Source organism: Heloderma suspectum, chromosome 1 (genome assembly GCF_057233095.1).
Source record: "Heloderma suspectum isolate Gila_16-S chromosome 1, 16-S_ref, whole genome shotgun sequence".
Lineage (NCBI taxonomy): Eukaryota > Metazoa > Chordata > Lepidosauria > Squamata > Helodermatidae > Heloderma > Heloderma suspectum.
In genome coordinates this window covers 198,123,007-198,148,416 of record NC_139458.1, presented here as the reverse complement: position 1 = coordinate 198,148,416, position 25,410 = coordinate 198,123,007, and the positions used below count along the sequence as shown (strand labels likewise).

The 25,410-nt window shown below is 43.0% G+C and overlaps 1 protein-coding gene across 4 annotated transcripts in view; it reads left to right on the top strand.

Moving 5' to 3' along the window:
* Window positions 1–22,813, top strand: part of TFPI (tissue factor pathway inhibitor) — a 61,845-nt gene extending 39,032 nt beyond the window's left edge. For 2 of the 4 annotated variants that reach the window (XM_084815576.1, XM_084815567.1), the window contains 5 exons: window positions 4,770–4,808; window positions 8,021–8,197; window positions 9,476–9,559; window positions 10,998–11,081; window positions 13,699–14,114. In XM_084815576.1, coding sequence (XP_084671702.1) covers window positions 4,770–4,808; window positions 8,021–8,197; window positions 9,476–9,559; window positions 10,998–11,081; window positions 13,699–13,838 — 524 coding nt within the window. In that variant the 3' untranslated portion in view covers window positions 13,839–14,114. Of the gene's footprint in view, window positions 1–4,769; window positions 4,809–8,020; window positions 8,198–9,475; window positions 9,560–10,997; window positions 11,082–13,698; window positions 14,115–20,615; window positions 20,799–21,564; window positions 21,662–21,742 lie in introns of those variants that run through there. The other 2 variants (XM_084815559.1, XM_084815552.1) reach the window with 2 other exon arrangements.
* The last annotated feature ends 2,597 nt before the right edge of the window (window positions 22,814–25,410 follow it).

Sequence of the window (25,410 nt, the reverse complement as noted above, 5' to 3'; positions counted from 1 at the left end):
CTGATTTGGCAGTTTGCACAATGAGCTATTTCAGGACTCTTTGCTTTGCTTTCAGAGTACTTAAACTTTAGAGTTGCCCCCTTGCTGTCTAAACAAGATGACTCATAGTGCAAGTAAAAAATCAGTTCTTATCACAACTCTGGTGATCATAAAACCAAGCTGGAGAGGGAGGAGCTAATGGGGAATGTAATTTACTTACAAAGAAGAAATTAACTCTGCAGGGATTTGGTTATTCCAGAGTTTCCAGCAAAGAAAATAACTGTCAAATTGGCTGCTGATTCAGAAAGCCCAGATGTGCAAGTTGCAAAGCAATAAATCTTTCTGCCATAAAAACCAAATACACTTGCTCAAGCGGGGCTGACGAGAGCTGCTCCACACTTTAAAGGCCAACCGTGTGGTTGCTGATAAAGTGTGAATGAAAGACATGCCTTCAGGTGCAGGTGTTGGGAAGCTAAACTAAGTCAGGGTTCCCAGCCATATGCACATGGGTGGTTAAGGATATGTGACTGTGATCTACACTTTAAGCGTCTAACTGCAGATGATGTTAACAACATGAAGAATCACATTGGGTGTTTTTACAAATTAGATGCCAGGCATGGGGTGGCATGGAGTGATAATGATTGCAGCATAGAGGGCAGTTTAAATGCCCTCCCTCAGCCGTAATCTCCATAAAAGTACCTCGTGGATGCAGTAATTAGCATGAGAAGAAACACTGCCATTATAACCATGGCAAGTACAACTGACACATTAAAGTGTGGAGCCACTCCGAATGTGGTATGAGTCTTCTACCCGAAAAAGATGGTGCAGTAGAATTTTCTGATGCATCTGAAAGGAAAAATGGAAAAGCATCCATTGACTGAACAGGATGTGTGTTCATCCTGTGTGTGTGCGCGTGTGCGCACATACATACAAGTCAACAAATATGCTGATAAATGGTAAGGGCCCAGTTATTCTTGGAGTTTTCTTCACTGGAACTGTTAAGGAGTCAGACCACTTTTTTTCCATGCTGGGCTGCACATTGGCTATCAGCATTAACCAGTCCATGGGCAGCCAATCCTAGTCATATATGGATGCTGAGAGATTGGAGTCAACTAGATTTCAACACTATTGAAGTAGGAACTTCCTTCCTGGAGATAATAGCAGCTTAGGGGGAGGGATATTTATTGGGACAGTGCTGTAAGTCGTTAACCCCCACTCCCTGGGTGCCATGGTCTCAGTTCTGTTCAGCTCCCTCTACAGCTGCTGATTTTAAAAAAAAGAAAAAGAAAACAAAAGAAAACAGATATGTTAAATAAAACCACATATTTGATGTATTATCTAGTTTGGCCTATATTTGGCTGTAATCTGGGGCCAAAGGAGACATCACTTTAAGGTAATGTCTTTGACTTGTTACTCTAGCGTAGGCAAAGGGAGCCCAGTCTGAACTGGGACCCTAGCAGGAGGGTAGGGGGCTTTGACCCTTCCTTCCACTGCTATGGGCTCAATCCAGATCAGGGCCCCATGCCTGCAATTTCTTTTGCAGAATAGTTACCCACAAAGCAAGTGGCAGGCATGATGCTTTGATCCAGAATGGGGCCAATAGCAGTCAAGGAAAGGATTACAGCCCTCATAAACCCCATGATAGGGTCTTGGTCCAGATTAAGGGCCCTGCACTTACTCTAGCATCTAAAGTGATGTCTGCCCCTAGTTCGTGTTCTCTGTTGCAACTTGCAAAGAAAACTTGTTGCAAGGATAACTTGTTGCAAGGATAACTTCAAGAGCAGCATAAATATGAATGATAGGATTGGCTTTTCTGTAAATTAGGAACCTTGAGACATTCAGTTGTGATCATGTTCAGTACCTATAAATTAAAATATGCAATTCTCACTCGTATAAACATTCTGGAAGCATGAGAAAGTGTTATATTCACTGTGTAAAGCATGTGCATGAGCAAAACTGTTTGCTTGTTTGTTTGTTTTGCTTAGGTTCTCCTTGTATGTTTTGTATATTAGGCTGATGCATGTCACTGTTTTATTCCAGGACTGAAAATTCCACATTAAATGTAACTATTGAAGGCCTGATGCATATGGCCCACTAAAGCCAGCAAGAGCCCTTTCAACATTAATGGTGCTTAAGATGTTTCTAGAAAAAGAGAAAATATTTAGGGTCTTGGGAGAAATCGAGTAAGGGCACTCAAAAAATCAAATGTCCCTGCTCAATTTCTGCAAGGAAATCAAATGTCCCTGCTCAATTTCTGCAAGGAAATCAAATGTCCCGGCTCGATTTCTGCAAGAAAATCAAATGTCCTCACTTGATTTCTGCAAGGAAATCAAATGCCCCTGCTCAATTTCTGCAAGGAAATCAAATGCCCCTGCTCAATTTCTGCAAGGAAATCAAATGTCCCTGCTCAATTTCTGCAAGGAAATCAAATGTCCCTGCTCAATTTCTGCAAGGAAATTAAATGTCCCTGCTCGATTTCTGCAACGAAATCAAATGGCCCTGCTCAATTTCTGCAAGGAAAATCAGCGTGAAAAGTACAGCCTGACTTGAGTGGGCTGCCCACCCCGGTTCAGCTCATGCACCCACACCCACTACAGCCACTCCTGTGATGCAAGAGGTGTGTTTGGTCTCTCCCTCCTTCCCCAGCACTTGCTTATTTCAAAACATAAGGAGATACTTGCAGCATCTCCTAATTGCCTACGATCGTGGGGGTCAAACTACAACTGTGATCACCGGCCATAGGCATTTTCTGCAGAGCATGATGGGAGTTGTAGTTCAATACCCACAGGCCAAAGGAACTTCAGGACAGTGCAAATGTCTTCAGTTTTGAAAGAAGGAAGCATGGAGGAAGGAAAGAGAGGTTAGGCAGGCCTGCCCTGTCAAAGGTGGAGGCAGCTGCCTGGCCTGTAAGGTAGGGATATCAGAGGAATCCTCAACAGATTCAAATGCATTCAGATTTCTATGAATCCAGCCTGTGGACCATTTTTTTCCCCTAGTCCTGTAGATTTGCAGACTGGTTTTTAACTTTGGGGGGAGATGTGTGCAAACAGACATCCCTACTGTAAGGTACAGTTTTTTTTCCCTTGTGGGCCAGTTGGGACTGGCGGAGTGTCTATTCCTGAGCTGAACCAGGGAGGGCAAGCTGCTCAAGGTTTCCTGTGTTGCCCACCCCAATTCTGCTTGCAGAAATTGAACAGGGGCTTTCACCTGTGTGAGAACTGCTACATTTCCCATGCTGCTTCTAATTAGGTTCACATCTGGGGCATTGTGCTAGATCTACACTAGTGCTTTTTATCAGTATTGAAGTGCACTGATAACTGGTGGGACACATTACGCATCCCATATACTACTTTTCTAGCATTATTTCCTGCTTTTTATTCCCTATTATCCAAAATACCACAATAGTTGTCACTGTGTGTGCAAAAAGGTATATAAATGTGCAACAGGGATATGCCATCACCATGATGGGATGGTATCGATATGACATGATGCGTAGATCTGGCCCTAGAGAGGTATTCTGGAGGACTATAGACAGTTTCAGTTTCCACACAAGCACTGAGGCCAACCCAGAGCAGTCAGTCATACCATTGGCTCAGTCAGAGACAAATAAACAATTGATGCTACCCTCAGTGAGCATTGTCACATTAGGGCTCTTCAGATGAACCCCTTCCTGCATTGAGGAGGGGAAGGGTCTCATCCACCAGCCGTGCCCCAACAGTGTGCCTGCTGGTCATGTCCCCTGTCAGCCACACATTTGACATCAGTGTGAAAGGGGGCTTAAGCACAGGGCTCCTCCAGAAAAACAGGAAAGCTGTGGAAAGGAGGAGCCTTACAATATACATGCACGCTGATACCAAATGTACAGCTGCTGGGGACTTGGCCAACAGGCATGTCAGAGGGGTGTTCAGCCGGCTCCGCTCCGTGACAATTCTGCGGAGCCACTGGCCGGCTCCAAAGCGCTAGCGATATGGCCGCCATGCCATATCGCTGGCTGAGGAGTATTGACTGCGGACGCAAATGTCAGCTAGGATGCCATTTGCGGCCGTAATGGTCTTAGTTTAAGGTAAATGCAGCCATAAATGGCTGCATTTAGCTTAAACTATGACCCTTATGGCCGCAAACAGCATCCTGGATGCCAATTGCATCCCTGCTTTTTTTTCACGCAATAGGCTATGCAAATATTTGTGTAGCCTATTGCGTGAAAAAAAAGCAGGGACACAAATGGCGTCCAGGACACCATTTGTGGCATTAAAGGTCTTAGTTTAAGCTAAATGCAGCCATTTATGCTTAACTAAGACCTTTACGGCCGCAAATGGTGTCCTGGATGCCATTTGCATCCACAGTCAATCCCCTTCAGCCAGCAATACAGCATGGTGGCCGTATCGCTGGTGCTCCAGAGCTGGAGGATCCAGCCGAAGAGGATTCCGCAGGGAGGTGGAGGTAAGTGTTCCATTCCGCCACAGACTCCAGGGGTCCCTGGCGGAATTCTCTGCCATCCCTAGGTGTGGCTTACAGCTGAAATCCCGCTCCCGCTTCAGTGCATGATGGCATTTGTCCAAACAGCTCTTACGTGAAGATTTTGTGAAGCAAAGTTAAAAAAGAAAAGTGAGAAGAGACATTTGCATGTTTGGTAAGAGCCTTTCTGGATGTTCTTACCCCAACATGGCATTATATATATATATATATAGAGAGAGAGAGAGAGAGAGCAGGTTTGAAACTAAAGGTACACAGTATGACTCTTACTTTCATATTTCCAGGCCTACTCTAATGATATTTGGTTTCAATTGCAGATGTGCCTGAAAAGATAAAGAAATCAAAATTTAAGACAGGTAACTTACCTTCTGTTGTGTTTCATAGCATTTTGTCACCAGTGTGTTATCATCTAATTTCCCAAGAGGAGTTTGGTTGAGCTAAGTTACTGTAAAGAGCTCGCCCAAATGTTTCCAGGACAATTGCAGTGGTTGTAACAGACTGTAACTGGCATGATACTTTTCATTTCATTTCTTCAGTAGGAAGGACAAGTATTTGAGGGAGCAATTCTATTCAGATAGGCAAGTGCCTCCGAAGTTGGAGGCAACTGCCTATCCAATGCAGGGCAGGAGAAGCACAGAGGGGATTGCTCCCTCCGCGCTTCTCCTGCCCTGCATTTTCAGCTAGACAGCTGACTGCGGCTGTCTAGCCACGGGAGGGTGGAGCAGGAGAGGAGGCTGCTGTACAACACATTGGATGTGTCGTACAGGCATTTCTGTCCCTCTCCCCGCCCCAGAACACCCGCAGACACACCCCTTTTCAGCCACTCTGCGCTCCTCTTGCAAGCGTGGAGCACAGGGCTGTTCTGTGCTGCCTCTGAGGCAGCGCAGAAGTGAGGGAAGGTCAGTTCCCGGAAAACCAGGTATCCTATGGCCGTCTAGCTGCTGTCTACCAGCCATAGGATTGCTCCCTAAATTGATTTCTCAGGAACTGTTCTAAACTGAAATAAGAGACAGAAATGATGTAGTGAACAAAATGTGGACTAAAAAAAAAAAAAGCCTGGATTTTTTATTTCCAGACTTTCATAAGTTCAGTTTTTAGTTGAGAGGGGGGAAAAAAGAATATGGTATTATGTCACCATTTTGCAACTTGGACAGTAAAAAAAAATCCACCTGATACACCAATGGTATTCACAGTTCCACCTCCATACTCTGAGTGTGTATATGAGAGCCTTTTCTCTTGATGTTGTATTTGGAGACATTTTACAGGAAGAATTGTAGCCCAAACTACAAGTTATGGTGGACTACATAACTACAAGTTATGAATGCCATGAACCCATGTCCACTCCCATGTCTCCCAGTAATATGTAATTCTTAAAAAAAAAAAAAAGTGTCATCACTGCATTAACATTTCCCTTCCCCCAATTCTGCTTCATTGTCTGCCACTTGTGGGTGGGACAAGCAAATACTATGTCACATGATGTGAAGTTTTCAAATAAGTGTCACTACAGAGACCTGGAAGGGAACATAGGCCAGACTCTTATCCACATGACACATTGCCTCAGTAGCTGTTTCCCAGATAGTCCAGGAAGAGCGTCTCTCCAGTTGCCAGGACCCCAGACGCTTCTGCTGAAGTAGACTCTTTGGGTCTGGCTCCTTGCCTGGAGGGTCATGAAACTAAACAGCACCCAGACATTTTCCTACAACATATAATGGGCCTGATTGCCTACAGCTAGGGATGGATTCACCTCCCTCCGGTTTCGCTGGACGATCGCTTGGCTGCCCCTCACCCCTGCTTGCTGTGCAGCACGAGCTACTGGATGGCCCAGCGAGGGCCTGACAAGTGCCATGGGGCTGCCCCTCCCCTTAGCGAGCTGTGCTGGTAGTGCCCTTCCTGCTGCTGCTGGTCATTGTGTGGAAAAGTCTCCCTTCTTCACTGTCGGCATCCCAGCAGGGAGAAGAAGAGAGACTTTTATACACCATGGCAGGCGCTGGAATTGCCCACTCCCTCTCATTGTGCTTCTTCTCCCTCCTGGGGGGCCGACAGGGAAGAAGGGACACACGCAATGACTGGGCACTGGAATTGCCCGCTGCTGGTCATTGTGCAGAAGTCTCCCTTCTTCCCTGTTGGCCCCTCAGCAGGGAGAAGAAGAAGAAGACTTTTATGCACAATGACAAGTGAGAAGAAGACTTTTATGCACAATGACAAGTGCTGGAATCTAATGGGGACTAGAGAACCTGAGTATCCCAAGTCCCAACCCAGTACTCTAACCACTACACCACACTGGCTTTCTTTAATGCCACCTTAATTTTCCTCTCTCAATTAATCTGAATCTGAGTAGCTCTCCTCCTGGCTTCTCATTGAGAGTGTCTTGCCCATGGGCCTTCAAAAACCTAAAGCCGGCACTGTTGGGTTATGACACCCACAGACTGTAGCATAAGAAGCTTGATGGCTGAATTACAGAAGTAGCTAGATATCATGAGGAGGTAGGGATGTTGGAGAAATCCACCGCAGATTCAAATGAGGCCAGATTCTTTTGATGGACACATAGACTTATACGCAAGATTCATGGCTCTATCTGCGTATAAGTCTATGGGCACATCCTGCTGATGGCCTTTTTTATTTTTTTAAGAAATAGCGATTGGCAGGGAGGAGGCGAATGGCTCTGGCCGGCAGGCAGCAAGGTAAACGGCCCCCAAACCAGGATCCCCCCCCCCCGGAATCCTCGCAGAGAGGAGCCACTCCAGAGGATTCCAGAGGGGGAGGAATGGATTGCCTCCCCCCACACACAGATTCCCCACCGGAACTGACGGTGGGGAATCCGTACATCCCTATGAGGAGGACATCTTACACATGATCCTTGAAGCATTTGGCCAGGATATTTTGAGTTATTTCGGTTCTTTTCACACTAGATGGAACAGTTTTGAGAGTCCAGGAAATTGTGGTAGGGTAAAGTTCACTGTTCTGTTCATGTCAGAACATGGGTAGCTTGAAAATTGGGGTAAGGGGCACACAATACAACTCTTTCTCTTTTTTACTTACTTGCCTTTGCGTAAAAAAAAAAAAAATGGAACCATATGGGCTGTGAAATTAAGTATTAAATGTTATGGCAGCATCAAAGATTTACTGTCAATTGTGGGTGATTGCATAAGTGTGGCTAAAGGTAACAAAACTTAGCCTCTAAACCAGGCCTGTGCAATCTGTGACACACCAAAGCAAGTGCAGTTCACTAGTCATAGATTATAGCCTTCCAAGAACTCGACCCACCCACACACTTCATTTTGCAAAGCTAAGCAAAAGGCTTATCAAGTGCCAGATGCTCAATAGGCTGCATTCCAATTACATCATGTACTTGAACTATATGAAAATCTTCCATATTAAATTTGGAGTATTAAGCAATTGCTGAAATCTGTCCCATTGAAATCAATGAAACTGAGAGGAGCATAACTTTATTGATCATGCCCACTTTTGCTAAACAAGGTAATTTAATCAGGTAACGAATGGATATCAGTAATGGTAATAATGGAAAACTGAACATGATTTTTCTTCCTGAATTGATCCTCATACTCAGAAAAACCTTCTTTCTGCCTTCTGGACAATGAACCTGGACCCTGCCGAGGATTGATTTCCAGGTATTTCTACAACAAAGAGTCCAAAGAGTGCGAAAAGTTCTACCATGGTGGTTGCCTAGGAAACCGAAACAACTTTCGCTCAATTAAAGAATGCCAGGATACCTGCCAGGATAGCCGTAAGTGGTCTTGTCTTCTGGTACTACATGTCTTGTATCTCTTGGTGCCAATGGTATAAGGCAAGGGTGGGAACCCATGGCCTTCCAGATGTTGCTGGATGACAGCTCCCATCATCCCTGTCTCTTGGCTATGCTGACTGGGGTTGATGGGATGTGGAGTCCAACATGTGGAGGGACACAGGTTCCTCATCCCTTGTATGCCACTCAAGGTGCAATCCTACCAATTGTGCCCTTGCTGCTCAGAGGCTTCCGAAATCTCTATGCCCTGCCAGGTTGAAGCTGGTAGGGTGGGAGGAGTGGTGGAGGCGATCTTTGATTCCCCATCCTCTGTCTTTCCTGATTTTCACTAGATGGGCTTTTCAGCTCATCTAGCAAGGACACTTTGGAAGGGGAGAGGAGGAGGCTGGAGGTGCCTCAGGATAACTCATATCCTGGCCTCTCCGGTCTCCTCCCCTGCCCATCCACTGGAACACCTCCTTTTGATTTTCTGACCTCAGAGGGCATCTGGTGCTGTTTCTGTGCCAGGTGCAAGGAGGCAGGGGAGTAAGTTCTGATCTCCAGCTCCCCCTTCCGAGGTTGGAGTGCTGTCTCCAACTTTGGAAGGGTTCTTCTGAGCATTCCTATGGGATGCTCTCACAGGGACCATAGGACTGCTCCCTCCATTATGGTTGCAGAAAAATTCAAGTTCCATTTGAAATGGTGCTGTAGGTCTGATAGTCTCTTTTTCCTTAGCACATTGGCCAGTTCCTATAACTCATAGGAGGGACTGTTCCACTTTACATTCCAAGTGAGGGGTCACATTTGAATGCTTCTCCACATTATAGAATTCAAAGCACATCGATAAGTCAGCATGTCAGGGAGAAGGCTTGGCTGCAACCCTGCTCCCTGAAATTAAAACAAGCAACCCCCCACATCTGACATCATGACCTCCTCCCACCTTTAGTCTAAAGATTTTGTACGCACGTGCTGTAGCTACTATGGTTTTTCTTAGTCTGGGATTAAAGCAAAGAGGAAGACGTGTATTTAAGCCCTCATTGAAGAAGCTGTGTGAACAACATGGTAGCAAAGTAATATACTGCTGAATGTAAGATGGGAATGAACTATTGCCTTTGTAAAATGTCACTGAAATGTAAATGAACATAAAATAATGTATTATGTTTAAATAATATGGTAAGGAGAGGGTACCATTATTATATTAAATATATGTCAATCACAGTTTTCTCTGCCTACTATACACCATGTTTAAAACCCCTTTTATTGTTGTTTCATTCCATTCAGTCCCTTCAGCCAATTCCTTGCAAACAGGTGATGACAGCATGCCTGTTAGCATAACAAACAATAGCACTCCAGTTGCTAAACAAGGTATGTATTAAAAATGTATTGTTAAGTAAGATCTAGGGTTACTTCTGAAATTCTTCTTATCCAGATTTTTCTCTGGAATTCTGATTCATAGGAGTTCGTAGGAGGGACTGTACCAATTTGCATTCCAAGTGACTGGTTGCATGTTTGAATGCTGGGCTACAGTCCTGCTCCCTGAAATGCAAACAAGCAACCTGCCACCTTTAATCTGAAATCGTGACCCTCCACCCATCTTTAGCTTGAGTATTTTTTGGACACATGTGCTGTGGGCTGTGGCCACTACGTTTTTCCTTAGTCTGGGAGAAAGCAAAGCAGAAGACCAGTCATTAAATCCCCACTGAAGAAGCTGTGTGAACAGTATGGTAGCAAAGTAATATATTGCTGAACATAACATGGGAATAAAACATTTATTTTTACCTCACATAACCTCACATCGATGTTAAACAGCACTGGGGACAAAATAGTGGCCTGTGGCAAGGCACAGATAAATGCCAGAGGGCTGAAGCACTTTCCAAACACCACTCTCTCAGACTGACCCCATAGGTAGGAATGGAACCACTGAAATACAGTGCCCTTGATACCCATCCCACAGAGTTGGTCCAGGAGGTTGCCATGGTCAGTGGTATCGAAAGCTACAGAGAGATGAAGTAGCCACCAGCCCCCACAAAAAAAAAAAAACTCCTGCTCTCAATGAAGATCATCCAACAGGGTGATGAAGGCCAATTCAGTCCTCAAATCAGGCCTGAATCCAGACTGGAACAGGTCTAGATAATATAGTAAGAAGAGGTTTTCAAAGAATGTTTTGCTATTATATTAATTATAGGTCAATCACCATTTTCTATGCCTATCAAGCACAATTTTAAAAGCCTCTTTTAGAGCAAGCAGGCTCTTTGTTAAGCATAGCAAACAATAGTACCCCAGTTGTTAAGCAAGGTGTGCATTAAAAACTTATTCTGAAGTAAGAATTAGTGATACTTCTGAAATTCTCCTTATCTGAATTTCTCCCTGGAGTTCAGAGGAGGGACCATACCACTTCACATTTCAAGCGAGGGGTTGCATGTTTGACTGCCTCCCCCATTTATAGAATTCTAAGCACGTAGAAAAGCCAGCATGTTGGGGAGAAGGCTTGTTGAAGGCATTGCTTGTCATGACTGAGGTTTTTGTATGCATGTGTTGTAGCTACTATGTGATCTTACTCTGGGAGAAAAGCAAAGAGGAAAACTAGTCATAAAAACCTTACTGAAGAAGCTGTGTGAATAATTTGGTAACAAAGCACTATATTCCTTAACGTAAGGCAGGAATAAATTATTGCTTTTGTAAAATGTAATTGAAATGTAAATAAAGCGCCACTGTTATATTAATTATATGTTAATCACTGTTTTCTCTTCCTATTAAACCCATTTGTTAAAATCTCTTTTATCGTTTCTTTCTTTCCATCCAGTCTATTCAGCCAGTTCATTGCAAACAGAGGATGACAACATACTCATGAGCATGAAGAACAGTAGCATTCCAGTTGCGAAGCAAGGTATGTATTAAAAGCTCATTGTGAAGTAAGAATTGGGGATACTTCTCTGCAATTCATCTCCTCTGAATTTCTCCCTGGAGTCCCAATTTACCCTGTCTTATTTCTGAAGGAATCAATGCATTCCATTTTTTATGGAAGCATTTTGTACTTAAACTGTTGCACATGCAGCAGTTTGTTCCAGCTTTGAATTCTTTCATATCGTTCTCACCTCTACATCATGGGTGGGCAGTCTCTGGGTGATATGCAGTAGATCAGCAAAATTCTGACTCCCTTTTTTTAACAATAGCAGCAATAAAGTGTTTTTCCTCTGCCTAAAATTGGGTTGGTGAAATGAAAGATGCACATCGGTAACCAAGAATGGACACAAGAATGTGTGTGAAAAGACTGTAAGCTCAGTTCAGTTCTGGTACTGAAAACAAATTCCTAGCCCCAGAATGTGCTCAGAGACACCCTGTTCTTGTGGATGTCTTTTGCACCTGGCTCTAGTTGGCAGATCTTGGGGTTCTAGTAAAAAACAAAGTAGATCAGACAATGATGTTGTGAATAGATATTGTGAATGGATATGCTTTTTTGTTATGTTCTTTTCGTTGGTGTTATTGTTTGTTGTTCCCCTGCCCCTTTTGGGGGGGGGGTGTTTATAATTGCAAATTTACAAAGTAGATCTGACAAACCTTAATTCTGCCTATCCCTGCTCTACATCACCAACATGCCTATGCGCTTTGATCAAACATAAAAAAAAAACCCAATCTTGATGTGACTGTATTTATGGTTGTATCAAGATTCTTTTATCTGGTGTGTTACCAATGTGCAGGCACACTTCTGTACATCAGGAAAACACCAGCCTTTTTTTTTTTAATGTAATCATATATATAATCACATAAAAAAAAAATTGGAAGAGATTTTTCAGGCTGTGCTGAAAGTTCCAGATGGAACATTATCAGCACATTCATGGAGGGAGCGTGGAGATGAAAAGGGTGGCAAAGATGCCCACAATCACCCCACGCCCCCAGAGTGCAGAAGGTTCATTGGGCTGTGAAAGTGGGGAGGCAGTGGCACTAGTGTCTTTATCAACATACGCATGCATATTGGTGATATAAAGAGGGAGAAAGATGGAAGTGAACGGAAGAAACTGAAAGCTGCAGCAATTCTGGAATGTCTTTTTTAATCTTTTGGCTGAAAACACGGTATACATAAAATAAAATAAAATAAAATAAACAATTAAAATATATTCTTCTCATGAATACACAGAGAGGATGAACCTTTTCTTTGGCTGTGTCATCTCCCATTTCTTTCCCATCGTTCTTAGGTTAATTAGTGTTGAATTCTGCGTTGCTTATCATCCCGCCAAGAATTTAATCTGACACAACATCCAGTCCAGAAGAGGGCGATGACATTTGGTAGAGAGAATGACTTGAGTTGACCATTAGAAAAGCAGTTTGGCACTGACTATTTAGGGCCCCTTCTGTCTTTCCTCCATGCTGTGAGAGCCACTGCTGCATGTGTCTTTCCCCTGTTAGTCTAGTGAAGTATGTGATCATGTGGAAGGAGGTCATTAATGAGGCACCTCCTCACATCTGCATCACCTCAGTTTCTGAAAGCGGCAGTGTTGAGATGGTAAGGAGCCATGCCATATGATACTGCCATACATTGAGGTGGGCCGTAGATCCATTGGCCCATGTAGGCCACTGTATTATTTACTCTGACTGGCAACAGCAGAGCACATCCACAGCCCTGCTAACTGACAGCAGAAATGCCAGAGATTGAACCTGGAAACTTCTGCCTAGACAGTTCTACCACTGAGCTATGGTTGCAACTTGCTCCCAGCTTCTCCTATGGGACCTCACATTTCTGATGTGCAATGCAAAGCTCGCACACTACAGGCTAACTCATATACTCTTTTTGGATGGATGATTGCCTCTGAATTTGTCAACCTTAAATCTTATTTATGGCATTTGCACATAATGCTAGGCCACTGTTTATGTTAACTATGGTTTATTTCTTTAGCTATGACTTGTCTTGCCGACAAGCAAACAAATCGTGGCTTATTTTTCTGATTTCTGGTTTGTTTCTCTCTGGCCCATTTTGCCAGCTTTCAGAGCAGTTTTCAGGTTGTTGCTGGGCACCAGTGTTTCAGGGTGGACAATGGTGTAAACAAGCCAGAAACATCATGGCTTGAGACATCATGACAAGCAATGGCTTAAACATGCCAGAGCTTGTAAGCCAGCAACAAACCATGGATCCTATTTTTGGTTTATAGGTGGTTGACAAACCATGGTTTGTTTGTGGGAATGGGGTTGGACACAATGACAAGCCAGAGTTCATCAGACCACACCATGGCTTAACGTTAAGTGTGAACCAGGCCGTTATCTTCTGCCTTGACGATTTGATGGTACTGATGAGCCCCTGCTGCCCTTACGTTAATGAAGTTAATGCACATACTCCATAATGCACATAAATGCACATAGGAATTAAGTAAGTGAATTAAATTTATTTTCATCTTAGTTGTTTACTCATTTCTAATCTGAGAGTTTTAATTTAAGGGTGTGTTGCAGATATTTCTCCATGGGTCTTTTTCACTATGTTGGAGATTGAGGCTTGTCATTTTTGTGATCCACAGTTGTATGGGAGGGAGAAAACAACAGCTGGAAAAAGACTGATCACTTTCACCACGTTTTTCTGCTGGCAATCTGCACTTGCACTCACTTGTTGTGCTTCTGGGGACTGGCAGATAGTCTGTGGATTGCACATAGTGACTAGAAAACATGGAATGTGTTTGGGAGCAGTCCAACGAGATTTCCTTAATAAAGTTTGTGCATGCACATGATTGGAAAATGTTCTGTGATTTTCTGCATCGTGGCTCCGTTCATCACAAAGTCTGGAAATCACTCACGCCAATATCATACAACCCAGTAATGGAAAAACATTATATGTTCTTGTAAATACCAAATCCACACGCTGATGGATGGTATATCAATGTTCTAAATAAATAAATATGGCAATGGAATAAAAATTCTGTCTTGAAATAACTGAGCAACATTATGACAAATCAATACTTTTTTCTTTCTTTTTTTAAAGGACCAAATTTCTAGCTTTGGCATTTGCACATGTATAGAGATTTTGCGCATGCACATTTTGATGCTTCAGCATTAATTTTTTTCCTTTGTAGTAGACATGTATCCTAATCCTGATTTTAAAACAGACAGACAGGAGAGGGTCACATGCAACAAGGTGTGCACAGCTAGTATCCCATGTGGGAAAACACAATATATGTGATCACATGCAAATGCTTGTTCATATATCCACAGTAAGGAAGAGATGGGATGTAAATGGTACATTGCACTAGTCAGATGAATGCAGATATCTTCATCTGAATGCACACAGAAACCTACACACAGAAACTTTCAGTGCCAACCTACATGTTAGAAGATTGATCTTTCGATCTTCCCTTCATTGCTTGCACTCAGCAATCCCCTTAGTATATGGGCAAATCAATTGCTGCATTGAGATAATCATATATAAAATAACCAGATGTAATTTGAAGCAAGTTGCTGCGGCTGATATTAAAAAGGTTACCAATTACTAATTGATGTCTAATGGCCCTAGAAAGGCTCTAAAGGTTATACTACCCAAACACAAAGGGAATGGGTGGGAAAGAATGTTGGCAGATGGTTGAAACCAGAATTATCACACACAAATGGATACGCTTGTAAAATACAGGAGAGACCATACCACTAATCATTTCTTGCTTTATCTTTATAAAGACATGGTAGCCATTATAATGACAATAGGTAACAGTAATTACAGCAACACAGACTATTGAAAGTGTCCTCCCAATGATTTCAATCCAGATCTATTTTTAGACAGCAATCCTGGCCAATGTATTCAGCCCAGAGTTTTTCTTCTAATTTTAGAAGAAGGTGGGGTGAAGGTGGGGTGAAAATAAATGTCAAGAAATTCTCATTGTGGCTTTAAACACACAGTGACCAAGGGTCTCCGTTGGTATCTCTTTTAAAGACAAAATAAAAGCTTGTGCTGCTTTCAAACTACAACTTGGCTTCAGCTGCATTCCTGGGATAGAATGCTCCTGGGAATGATGCTAGATTATGATATAATAGCACTGGGTGTTGTTTGGGGAGAAAAGATAGTTGCCTAATTTTGCCACAACACAATTTGCAAGAGAATTGTGTCAAGTTCCCTGAAGTATCCGTGTTTTCAAGAACTGTGGTCTAGAGGCAATTGTTTGCATATCTGGAGTTGGTCTCCAGAATTCCAACTGAACTCTGCTGAACTACTTCAGTCTGTTCTGCTGAACTACTTTAGTTGGATACAATGGTCCCTATCATTCTATCTCACTGGAAGAAGCAAGCACCCATCAGCCATGCTCTTGGGTAGGTGAATATCACAGATACTTTAGTGCTGTGTTAATAGTTAATTGCATGTTTTCAATGACATAACTCGCCGGAAACAATAGGTTGACAAACCCCCTTTACAAACCTGTATTTTGAAAACAGTCTTTTGTGGGAATTAGAGTCTTCCTTGTTTGGTTCACCACCACCACTATCTCATCATAGCTATCACAAGACTTACTAATATGGCTTTGGGGGGTCATTTTAGCCCCAGCTCCAAAACTCCCCCACAGTGTTTTGTACCATACAAGAATGTTGCAGTTGGTGAGCCATTTAGTTAGTGCCATTTTGTAGAAAGTGCCCAATAAGGCTGCCCTGCAATTCCCAGACACCAAACACTACAGGGCACCCTGCCCTTCCTGATTTTTTAAACATTTTAAATAGTTTGTTAGTTAAATAGGGAGGCTGACATGCTGCATAGCAAACTTCCAGGCTCAGCACTTATTCCCAAGAATGTCTCTGAGCCTGTTGTGGCAGGGAGCATCCTGGAGGGCTAGACAGGGTAAGGAGCAAAGGGTGCTTTGCCTGTGTTTTAGATTGTTGGCCTGAGGGCACGGACTATCTTATTATTAATCTGTGTAAGCCGCTCTGGGAACCCTTTTTGTCTGAAGAGTGGGGTCAAAATGCTATAAATAAAGTGTGTGTGTGTGTGCGCGCATGCGCGTGCGTGCGTGCATGCATGTGTTTTAGCTGGTTTGTTTGCATCTTTATCGTGTAGTGGAGATTCTAATGTGATTTAGTGCCTATGAATGGTAGGAGGATGGATGACTGGAATATATTATCCTTTTGTGTGTGTGAAAGTGAGATTGAGGGAGAGAGAGAATATGGGTGGAGGGAAGAAAGGGTGTAGGGGGTGGGATTGTAAGAAGGGAAGAGGAAAGCAGGCTCTTTGTACCTAGAAAAATTGGTAAAAAGTTGAGATGCAAGTAGATAGGCTGAACTAGGGGTACATTTTATTTTAACTTGGTCTGGATAGGAAAATAACTCTGTGGGACTGACTCATTAGTCTAACAGGCAACTATGCCTGATGTTCCCAGAGCCAGCCCCTGCCTGGGGGAAAAGGCAGCGTTTATTCCCCATTCTCCTAAGCTGCTCCTCTCTAGGTGAGGAGGAGGGGCTTCCTATCTATGTCACACACCCCTTCAGAACCCCACAACTTCAAGTGAATGAGGCAAGCTAGCCCCAAAGGTGATCCCTGTCCTGCCTGTGGGTTCTAAACTAATCCCCATCTGGGCCATTTACTCACACATCACTGCTAATGTGACCAATTAACCTATTAAAGCAGGTATCCATCCTCCAACACCAGAATTCACCCAATTCACACTTCCTGGAACTGAACTCAGACCTGAACGCAACCTGCTGTCAAAGTTTGTCAGAGCTTGCAGTGTGATTTGCAGAACAAACACAAAGGCATTCAAAAATGTTTCCATTTGAAAACAATGTGGATGAAAAAATGCATACTTCTGAAAAATGCATACAAATATGCTTCATCAAAGGGTGAAAAATGTGTAGATTTCAAAAATGTGCACAATTGATGTGTACATTTGGGGAAATGTGCACAAAAACACACACACACACACACACACACACACATTTTCACACAGGGAAAGATCAAAACAAAGCTCGCAACTTGGTACAAATACAAAGCAGAACGAGCTTCGAGGTGGAATTTGGGGAACGTCAATGGGAGGACAGGATGGCTGCCACCAAAATGGAGAGGCCAGGGATGGAATATAAACCCCAGCACACCACTGTGTTTGGGGGAAGGGCTGCCTGCTTGTCTCATTCCCTCCCCCAGCTGCAACTCCATCCCTGCCTGCATCCTGTTTGGATTGGATGGGCGAATGGCACTGAATAACAAAATGAGGAAAGGGCAGGAAAGAGGGAGGGGAGGAAGAAAGGAGGTCTGGTCCTTTTGGTCTAGGAGTAAGAATTGGCTTTGGGAGAGTGGCTCACAAAGTGAAGAATGAATCACAAGATAGTATCATTTTTAACATGCTTAAAATAAACAGCTGGATCCGTTTATCTTGGTTCAATCCATTATCTGGAGGGATTGGCAAGAACTGCTGTATGGAAACTTGTATTGAAAAGTTTACCACAGAGGTGGGGAAAATGTGACCTTTCAGGTGATGTTGGACTGCAAATCCCATCAGCCCTAGCCAGAAAAGCCAATGGTGAGAGCTGATGGGAGTTGCAATCCAACAACATCTGGAGGCCGCATGTTCCCAGCCCTGTTTCAGCAGCTGGCTTTTATCCCAAAGTTATTGCAGCCTGCTGTGATTCAGATGCTTCATGAGAACTCACATACAAGTAGTTCAGCACCAAAGTAAATTCCCAATTCCAAGAAAAGTAAAAAAAATAAAATAAAAATAGAACATGAGGGTTAGTGAGAATTGAATTGACTACCATGGATTCAATGCAGGGGTGGGCAACTTGTGGCCCTCCATATGTTTGGGCCCACAACTCCCATCTGCCCTAGCGAGCATAGCCAATGATGAGGTATGATGGGAGTGTTAAGCCAAAACATCTGGAGTTCCACAAATCGCCCACCCCTGATTTAGGGCTTGGCTTGCTTTGTGAACCAGAGTGGCCTGCTTTTCATGGTTCTGTGGCCATGTCCATACATCCCCTAATTATCCAGTGAGTAGGCTTACCTATTCACATAACGTGTTTGTTCTTGCTTTGTGCTTGTGACACAGCTGGAGTGTATTCCAGTGCACATTTACCAGAGAGCAAGTATCATGGAAATCAGTGGCTTATTTCTGAGTAAGCAACATGGCTAGGATCAGGCTGCAGTAAAAATAGTTCCTCATGGGTAAATGCAGCAAAAGGAGTGGGGCAAAGCATAGGACATACTTATTGCAAATATTTATCTCTGGTTCCTCCTGAGTTCCTTGGGTTTTGGTGGTGCTATATCTGTGGCTCTAAGGGGAGTAGAAGCAGGCAACTCTGCATTTTCAGAGGTACTGTATACCTTAACTTTGGTGAGGTGCCATTTGCTGCTCCACCTCAGGTAGCAAAATGTCTTGGGATGGCTCTGGACTGTACATTATATATGGGGTGATTTTAAGCACTATTGCCAAGTTTGTTAAAGTTTTAAATCCTTTTATACCATGTCGGAACAACAGATGTAAGCATGATGATGTTGGAACTAGGGATGCTGGAGAAATTCGAGACAGACTAAAATGAGCTCGGATTTCTAAGAATCCAACCTGCGGAATCCGCTGCAGAGCGACCCTCTCAGGCCACGCGGAGTCCATGGACTTTCGGATATTTTTTACTTTCCAAAAATTTACGCATGTAAATTTGTAGGAAAATGTGTAAGTTTCTGCTGAGGAAACGTTGAATGGAATGGGGGACAATATGCGAAATGTTACGTATTGAGGTAAATTATGTAAATACTTAACGTAACTATTTGTGTATTTTTCCGCATGACGAAAAATAAATATTTGCATCTGTCTGTGGGTAGATGACAGAACAAAAGGCACCTGACAATCTGCAAAACACAGATGGAGCGGATTTTACACAGTCACAGGAACTCAAATGCTGAATTTAAGTTTTTTAAACCCTATTTGGTGTGATATATTTATTAGCGGGCCTTGTCATCTTAGTTCAATTATTTTGCCTGATTTAGTTATTATTCTTCTCCCCAGCCCCCTTACATATGTATATCTGTGTCTTTGGGTAAAATCCAGTGTCGCACTAGCGGACGTTCTGCAGTAGGCATGTACAAGAGTTTCATTTCTGTTTGCCAGCCATGCGGACATGTCCCATTCACAATACCAAACACAAATGTGAGCAGGAGCATTTTTTTTTCAAGAAATGTTAGTAAATTCTCAAATTTATGATCACATTCGAACAATGCATTTTTTAAAAATGTACATTTTGAAATATGCATTTTTCAGCAAATATGCAATTGAACACTTTGGTCAATGGGGAAAGTGTGCACTTTTGAAAAATATGCATAGAAATTTGCACTTTCCCCATTCAAATGAGTGGAAAAACAGGTCAAAAATTAAAACGGGGGCAGTCTGAAATGAGCTTTGGAGTGATTTTCAGCGAATTTAAGCATGCTTGAAAATTACGGGTTCTCCTATCCCTATATGACAAGACTCTCTCCTTCACCCTGAAAATCTGAAATTCTGCTCTGGAAGGTTTCCCCATAGATTTTGAGGGCATACAGAGGTCTCCAGATGGGAGGAGAACAGCCCTCCCTCCAGTTCCACTGGTAGAATAATATAGTTAGATACAACCATTTGTATTTTTATTTTTAATTTTTTAAAAATTAAAAATGCATAGCCATATATATTAAATAGTAATTAGTCTTTTGCCCATCTTGTGAATGTGAGCCATATCAGGGATGGGCAATATGTCTGTGTTACATTTGCATGTTTTTACACAGAAATCTATGCCATTTCTACATTTAGGGATGGCACAGGCACCCAACTGGGTCCAGGAACCCACCAAATCCCCACCCCCACCCATGACCCCAAACTCAGCTCAGTGAACCCCCACCCCCACCCCACACATGAGGCCGGGGCTCACCACAGTCACCCAGCTTCCATGTGAGTGTCCACTTTTGTGCAAGATAGGACTCTGTATTGTAGATCTATGGTTTGTACAGTAGATCTATACAACGGTGGTCGTAAAGGTTCATTTCAGCCATAGAAATGAACCTTTACCACCACTGTTGTGTAGATCTATTGTGCAAACAGTAGATCAATGAAAATACAGAGCCCCATCTTGTGCAAAAATGGAGGCTCGATGAAAAAACGAGAGCTGCCAAGAGCCCCCCGGATTGCCCAGTGGCTCGCCCCATGCTGTTTACTGGGTCAGGTAAGTAGCAGGGGTTCAGTGAGCAGCATTCGGGGCAGACAGAGGAGGTTTCATCTATCCCTGTCTACATTAATCTGTGAACTTTTTTAAAAAAAATCCTCTCAAAATACTGATTTAAATGTGCATTGTTCTCTGAAAATACACATTTAAATGCATATTTGAATGCATTTAAATTGCTGAGAAGTGTATTGCAACGTTTGGAGAAGCACATGTTTTTAGCAGGACAAACCTACAACAGCAGCATTAAAGACTGAGCTGTTTGTTTCTCACAATATTTTCTTCATATGTCTAGAGTCACCCCTGCTCCCCTCCCTCTGTGTGATGCCTATGGACAAAGGTCTTTGCAGAGCCAACGAGAAAAGATACTTCTACAATTACACCACCAGAAAGTGCCTTCCATTTAGCTACACTGGATGTGGTGGGAACGAAAATAACTTCGCCACTAGAAAGGCATGTCTGCGGATGTGTAAGAAAGGTACAGACTGAGCTGCAAGGGTGAATATTTTCTATCCAGCAGGGGGGAAACTTACTACCTGATACACATGTCAAGCTAATTTCGTCCTGTTTTTGACCTTAAGCACTTTGGTGGCCAGGCCACCCAAGGTAGCTTTAAGCAAAGTAGAGTTAGGAAGAACACAGAGCTCCACCCAGGGCCCTGATGCAATTTTGGTTGTGGCAAGCCAGCTATTAGCCTGGCCCACAATTATCTTCAGACTCACAGTTTGGATGGATTATAATCTGCTTGCATGTTCAGTGCTATATAAATTACTTTGATGTCTCTGACATGGAGTCATTTGAGGCAGATCATCATCCAACAACAAGGAAGAAGTCTGCTCCATCTTCTGCATGGCACCCTTTCAGATATTTGAATACCACTATAATGTCCCCCCTTTATCTTATCTTCTCCTGGCTAAACATACCCAGTTCTTTCCACTGTTCCTCATAGGACCTGGTTTCTAGACTCTTCACCATCCTGGTTGTTCTTTGCTGAATGTGCTCCAACTTGTCAATGTCCTTCTTAAAATGGAGCACCCAAAACTGGACACAGTAATCCAAATGCAGCCTGACCAATGAAGAATAGAGTGGAAGCATTACTTCCTGTGATCTGGGCATGATCATTGTCTCGGTCATATCATTTTCAACTAACAATAACTATTGTCTGTCTGCAGCCTTAGGTTATACACAGGTGTATATACACAGCAGCATCTATTTATTACCTTATTTGTTGTTAATTTGTATAGCACCATCCATGAACATGGTATCGTACGATAAATGGGAGCACAGGTCCCTGCTGCAAGGGGCTTACAATCTAGAATTAGATAGAAGAGAAGCAACAAGGTGAGGGAAATGGAGGCAGGGGAAACAGGGAAGAACAGGTAAATGACTGAGTACATTATATGCTTTTCTTGTTCCCACCAGATTCCATTAAAAAGCAAGGTCAAAAAGGCATAATGAAAATCCGCCGGAAAAGAAAGAAACAACCAGTGAAGCTGATCGATCGGGAAATTGTCATTGAAAGGATATAACTTCCACTCTTCCATTAAAATGATCTGGAATTTTTTTCATTTTGAAGCATAGACTCTCATGTGTATTACTTACCTGCCTTATTCAACAGCATACACATTATTTGTACAGCTTTTATACTGTTGCGTTTGTTTGTTTTTCTCTTTCCCTTGTACGTTTTGTAGAAGGTATGAGCTAAACATACTGTTAAAATAATATTGTGGTCCTATCCTATCTTAGTTGCATAGAAGTCAGGGGAACTTATTTACATATCAAAGTTGTTAGAGTTGCAAAAGGTAAAGCTGTGATCCTGAATGTTTGTATCTTCAGTATCCTTCTGACTTGCCTGTCTTAATCAAAACGCTAATCTGCATCTACCAGTAACCCAACCTAATAATCACGGTGAGGGGTGGAAGGCCCACAGCATGAGACTTGCTAGAGAAGTGGCTTTAGGATTGCAGACATACTCCACTTTATCCCTGCTAGGAGGTGACATTTTGTGCTTAATAGGCCCTCATAGAACTCTGTGGATCATAGGGCTAATACAGATTGGGAATTTATGATGATGATTATTTTTTTGTAGCTTGCTAAACTTGTATTGATTTTGGAACTCTAAACCAATTCCAACTCTAATTCACATGTGGGAGCTTTTCTAGTTCCATGTAGTTTTCCACCTTGAAGAGACTGAAAAAATAATGATTTGCCACAGGGCCAGCTCTAGGTTTTTGTGGGCTGCTGGGCTATAGAGTATCAGCGAGCATCCTTTGGCAACCTCCCCTTTCTCTAATAATCACACCCTTCCCTCTTTCGCCATTCCCTTCTCACCCCATTCCTTAAAACTAAAATAAATCATGTCCAACATGACAACTGCCCCCCCGCCCCGCCCCGGCTCCTGTTGACAAATAAAAATACAGTCTTTTGAACTCCACTGGTTGCCTTTTATAATTTTTTGTAAAAAATAAAAAAGGTGGGGGGAACATAGATATGACTACGGCTATCTACTGGGGGTCTATGTGCTATGTGTTATAAACTTTTCAGAGTTTCCAAAAGCCTAGTATTTGGGCTGGTGTCACAATCTCAGCAACATCAAATCAAGTCCAGTTCAGTTTCCCACAGTTGTTGGCTGCCAATGGCAATTTTCTGAATCATGCTGGCAATATATCAAGGATCCTTGACATGCTTCATAATCCTGCTTCATGAAACATCATAATCATCATCATCATTATATTTATATCCCATCTGAAAAATGAAGATTGGTGGGGCAAAGGTAGGTTTAGGGAGTGACCTGAATAACGGGGAGTTGGGAGAGATTCCTACGAGGAATATGGGGAGGCTGCTTTTGCCCTCAAAAATGGGTACTGATATGGGGAAAGGGTAATAATGGGGATTTAATATGGAGTATTGGGTGTATGACAGGATGTGTGTGAAAAGAGAATGGGAGGTTCCTGAGGGGATTATGGAGGAATCTTTGACCAGGAAAATGACCATTGGAGAGAAGGATGCTCTGAGGGGAATATTGGAAACCTAATAAGAGAGTATTGGCAGTGTGTGTGATCAGGGGGCTAAAAGAACAGAATGAGGGGTGGGTGGGAAATATAGGTCTTTGACCTGGAAAATGGGTATTGGGGCGGGAATTTCCTGAGGTGAATATAGTAGGGATTTAATAGGGGATATGGGAACTATGATTGAAGGGGACTGAAAAGATAATGAGATAGGTAGTACAGGTTTCTGGGGAAAATAGGGAGTCTTTGACTGGGAAAATGGGAATTGGTGGGGGAAAGGAAATAATAAGCACATCCTGAGGAAAGTGTTGGGGGTTATAAGTGGAGACTATTAGGATAAGTATAAAGGCTTCTGTCCAAATTATTTTAAAATAATTCACATACAATACAACTAATGCTATATATATTCTATAAAAAGCTTGTCCGAAAGCACATCCTAACTATTACCTGGGTGCCTGGTTGTGTCGCTGCTGTGGCTGCTGCTGCCCCCTTTCACTTCTGGAGTGAGTTCTTCGCTCACAGAGAAATCCCATATTTACCCAGAAATACGTCCCACTGTGTTCCGCATGGGTTCCTCCATAATAAGTGTGTTTGCAGATTGCAGTCAGTCATTTTGTTGTGGATGGGTGAGTGCATGTGCCAGGAATCTAGGGATGGCGGAGAATTCCGCAACGGATTTCAGTGAGGCCGATTGCACTGGCATTCAGCCCCCCGAAATCTGTGGCGGAATGGCCTGCCACCCCCCCGCCACCCCGCGGATCCACCCCGGGACGAGACTTACCTGGGGCGGATGTTCCGGATGGCAGTGGCTCCAGCGGCGGCTTTGGTGGCGGTGGCGGCTGGTCTTCCAACCGGCTGCCGCCGCCATTTGCAGTCGCGTCTTTTTTCTTTTTTTTTTACATAGACGTGATAGGCTACGTAAAGACTTGCGTAGCCTATCACGTCTGGGTTAAAAAAAAAAGTGTATGCAAATGGCGGCGTCTATGGCGGAACGCTATTTGCGTTCCTTATTTTTCGCCGTCTTAGTCTACGTAAATATTTACGTAGACTATTACGGCGAAAATAAAGGGAAACGCAAATAGCGTAGTGGGCGCTATTTGCGTTCCTTTTTGAATCACTGGTTTAGCCTATGTAAATATTTAATTTTTAATCTATGTAACCCTGTTAAACCTGAGCACAGCTCACATTGGTGCCACCAGTTCCCTTTCATGCTGGAATGATGAGGGTGGGGCACTGGTGTTAGGTACCTTCACATTGTGGGGCTATTATCGAGGACCCTGCTATTTCTTAAAGGGAAATTCAATTATTTAGGGGTGACAGAGCCAGTCTTTCTAATTGGAGATGTGATACACTTAGTTGGAACTGCAGAATTGCAGTGTATCATTAAAACCAGGCAAGACAGAGTCAAAAAGCTAACATCCTAATCTAGGGAGGGGCAGATCACTTGGCTTCTGGTCCATGTTTCTTTCACCTGCCCTAAATCTATTGCATCTCATTTCCACAATAATCTGTGATTTTTAAAATTCACATTGAAATATGCACTTAAATACAGATTTTTATTTTTTAAAGGGAGGCTTTTATTTTAAAAGGCTTTTATTTTTAAAGGCTTTTTATTTTTAAAGGGGAGCCTTTTATTTTTAAATAACATGTTTTAAAATGTATTTTGACGCATTTAAACTGCCAAGAGCTGCGTTGCAGCTTTCCAAGAAGAGTGAAATCCAGTGGACAGCTATGTCCCTATCCATATTAGTCCATGTTAGTCTTAAAGATATGGATTACATCAGTTCATATTGCAAACTGCAGAGATTTAATTCCTCAAGCATCCATACAGGAATCAGGAAACAGAGGCAAGGCTTTGGGCAGTCCTCACACATGAGATGAATTGCTTGTACTGAAGGATAAGGTCTGAGCCGAAGGCTTTATATAGCCTGGTGCACGGGGATTGGTGCTTGGGGTCAGCTGACAGTGCTCAGGCAGGCTGGTATTGTGGCCTAGTTGGCACCACTGAAGCACAGAACTCTGGCTGCCAGCATCGAAGTGTGCCATAAGGGAAGGAAGGAAGGAAGGAGAACCAGCATCCTT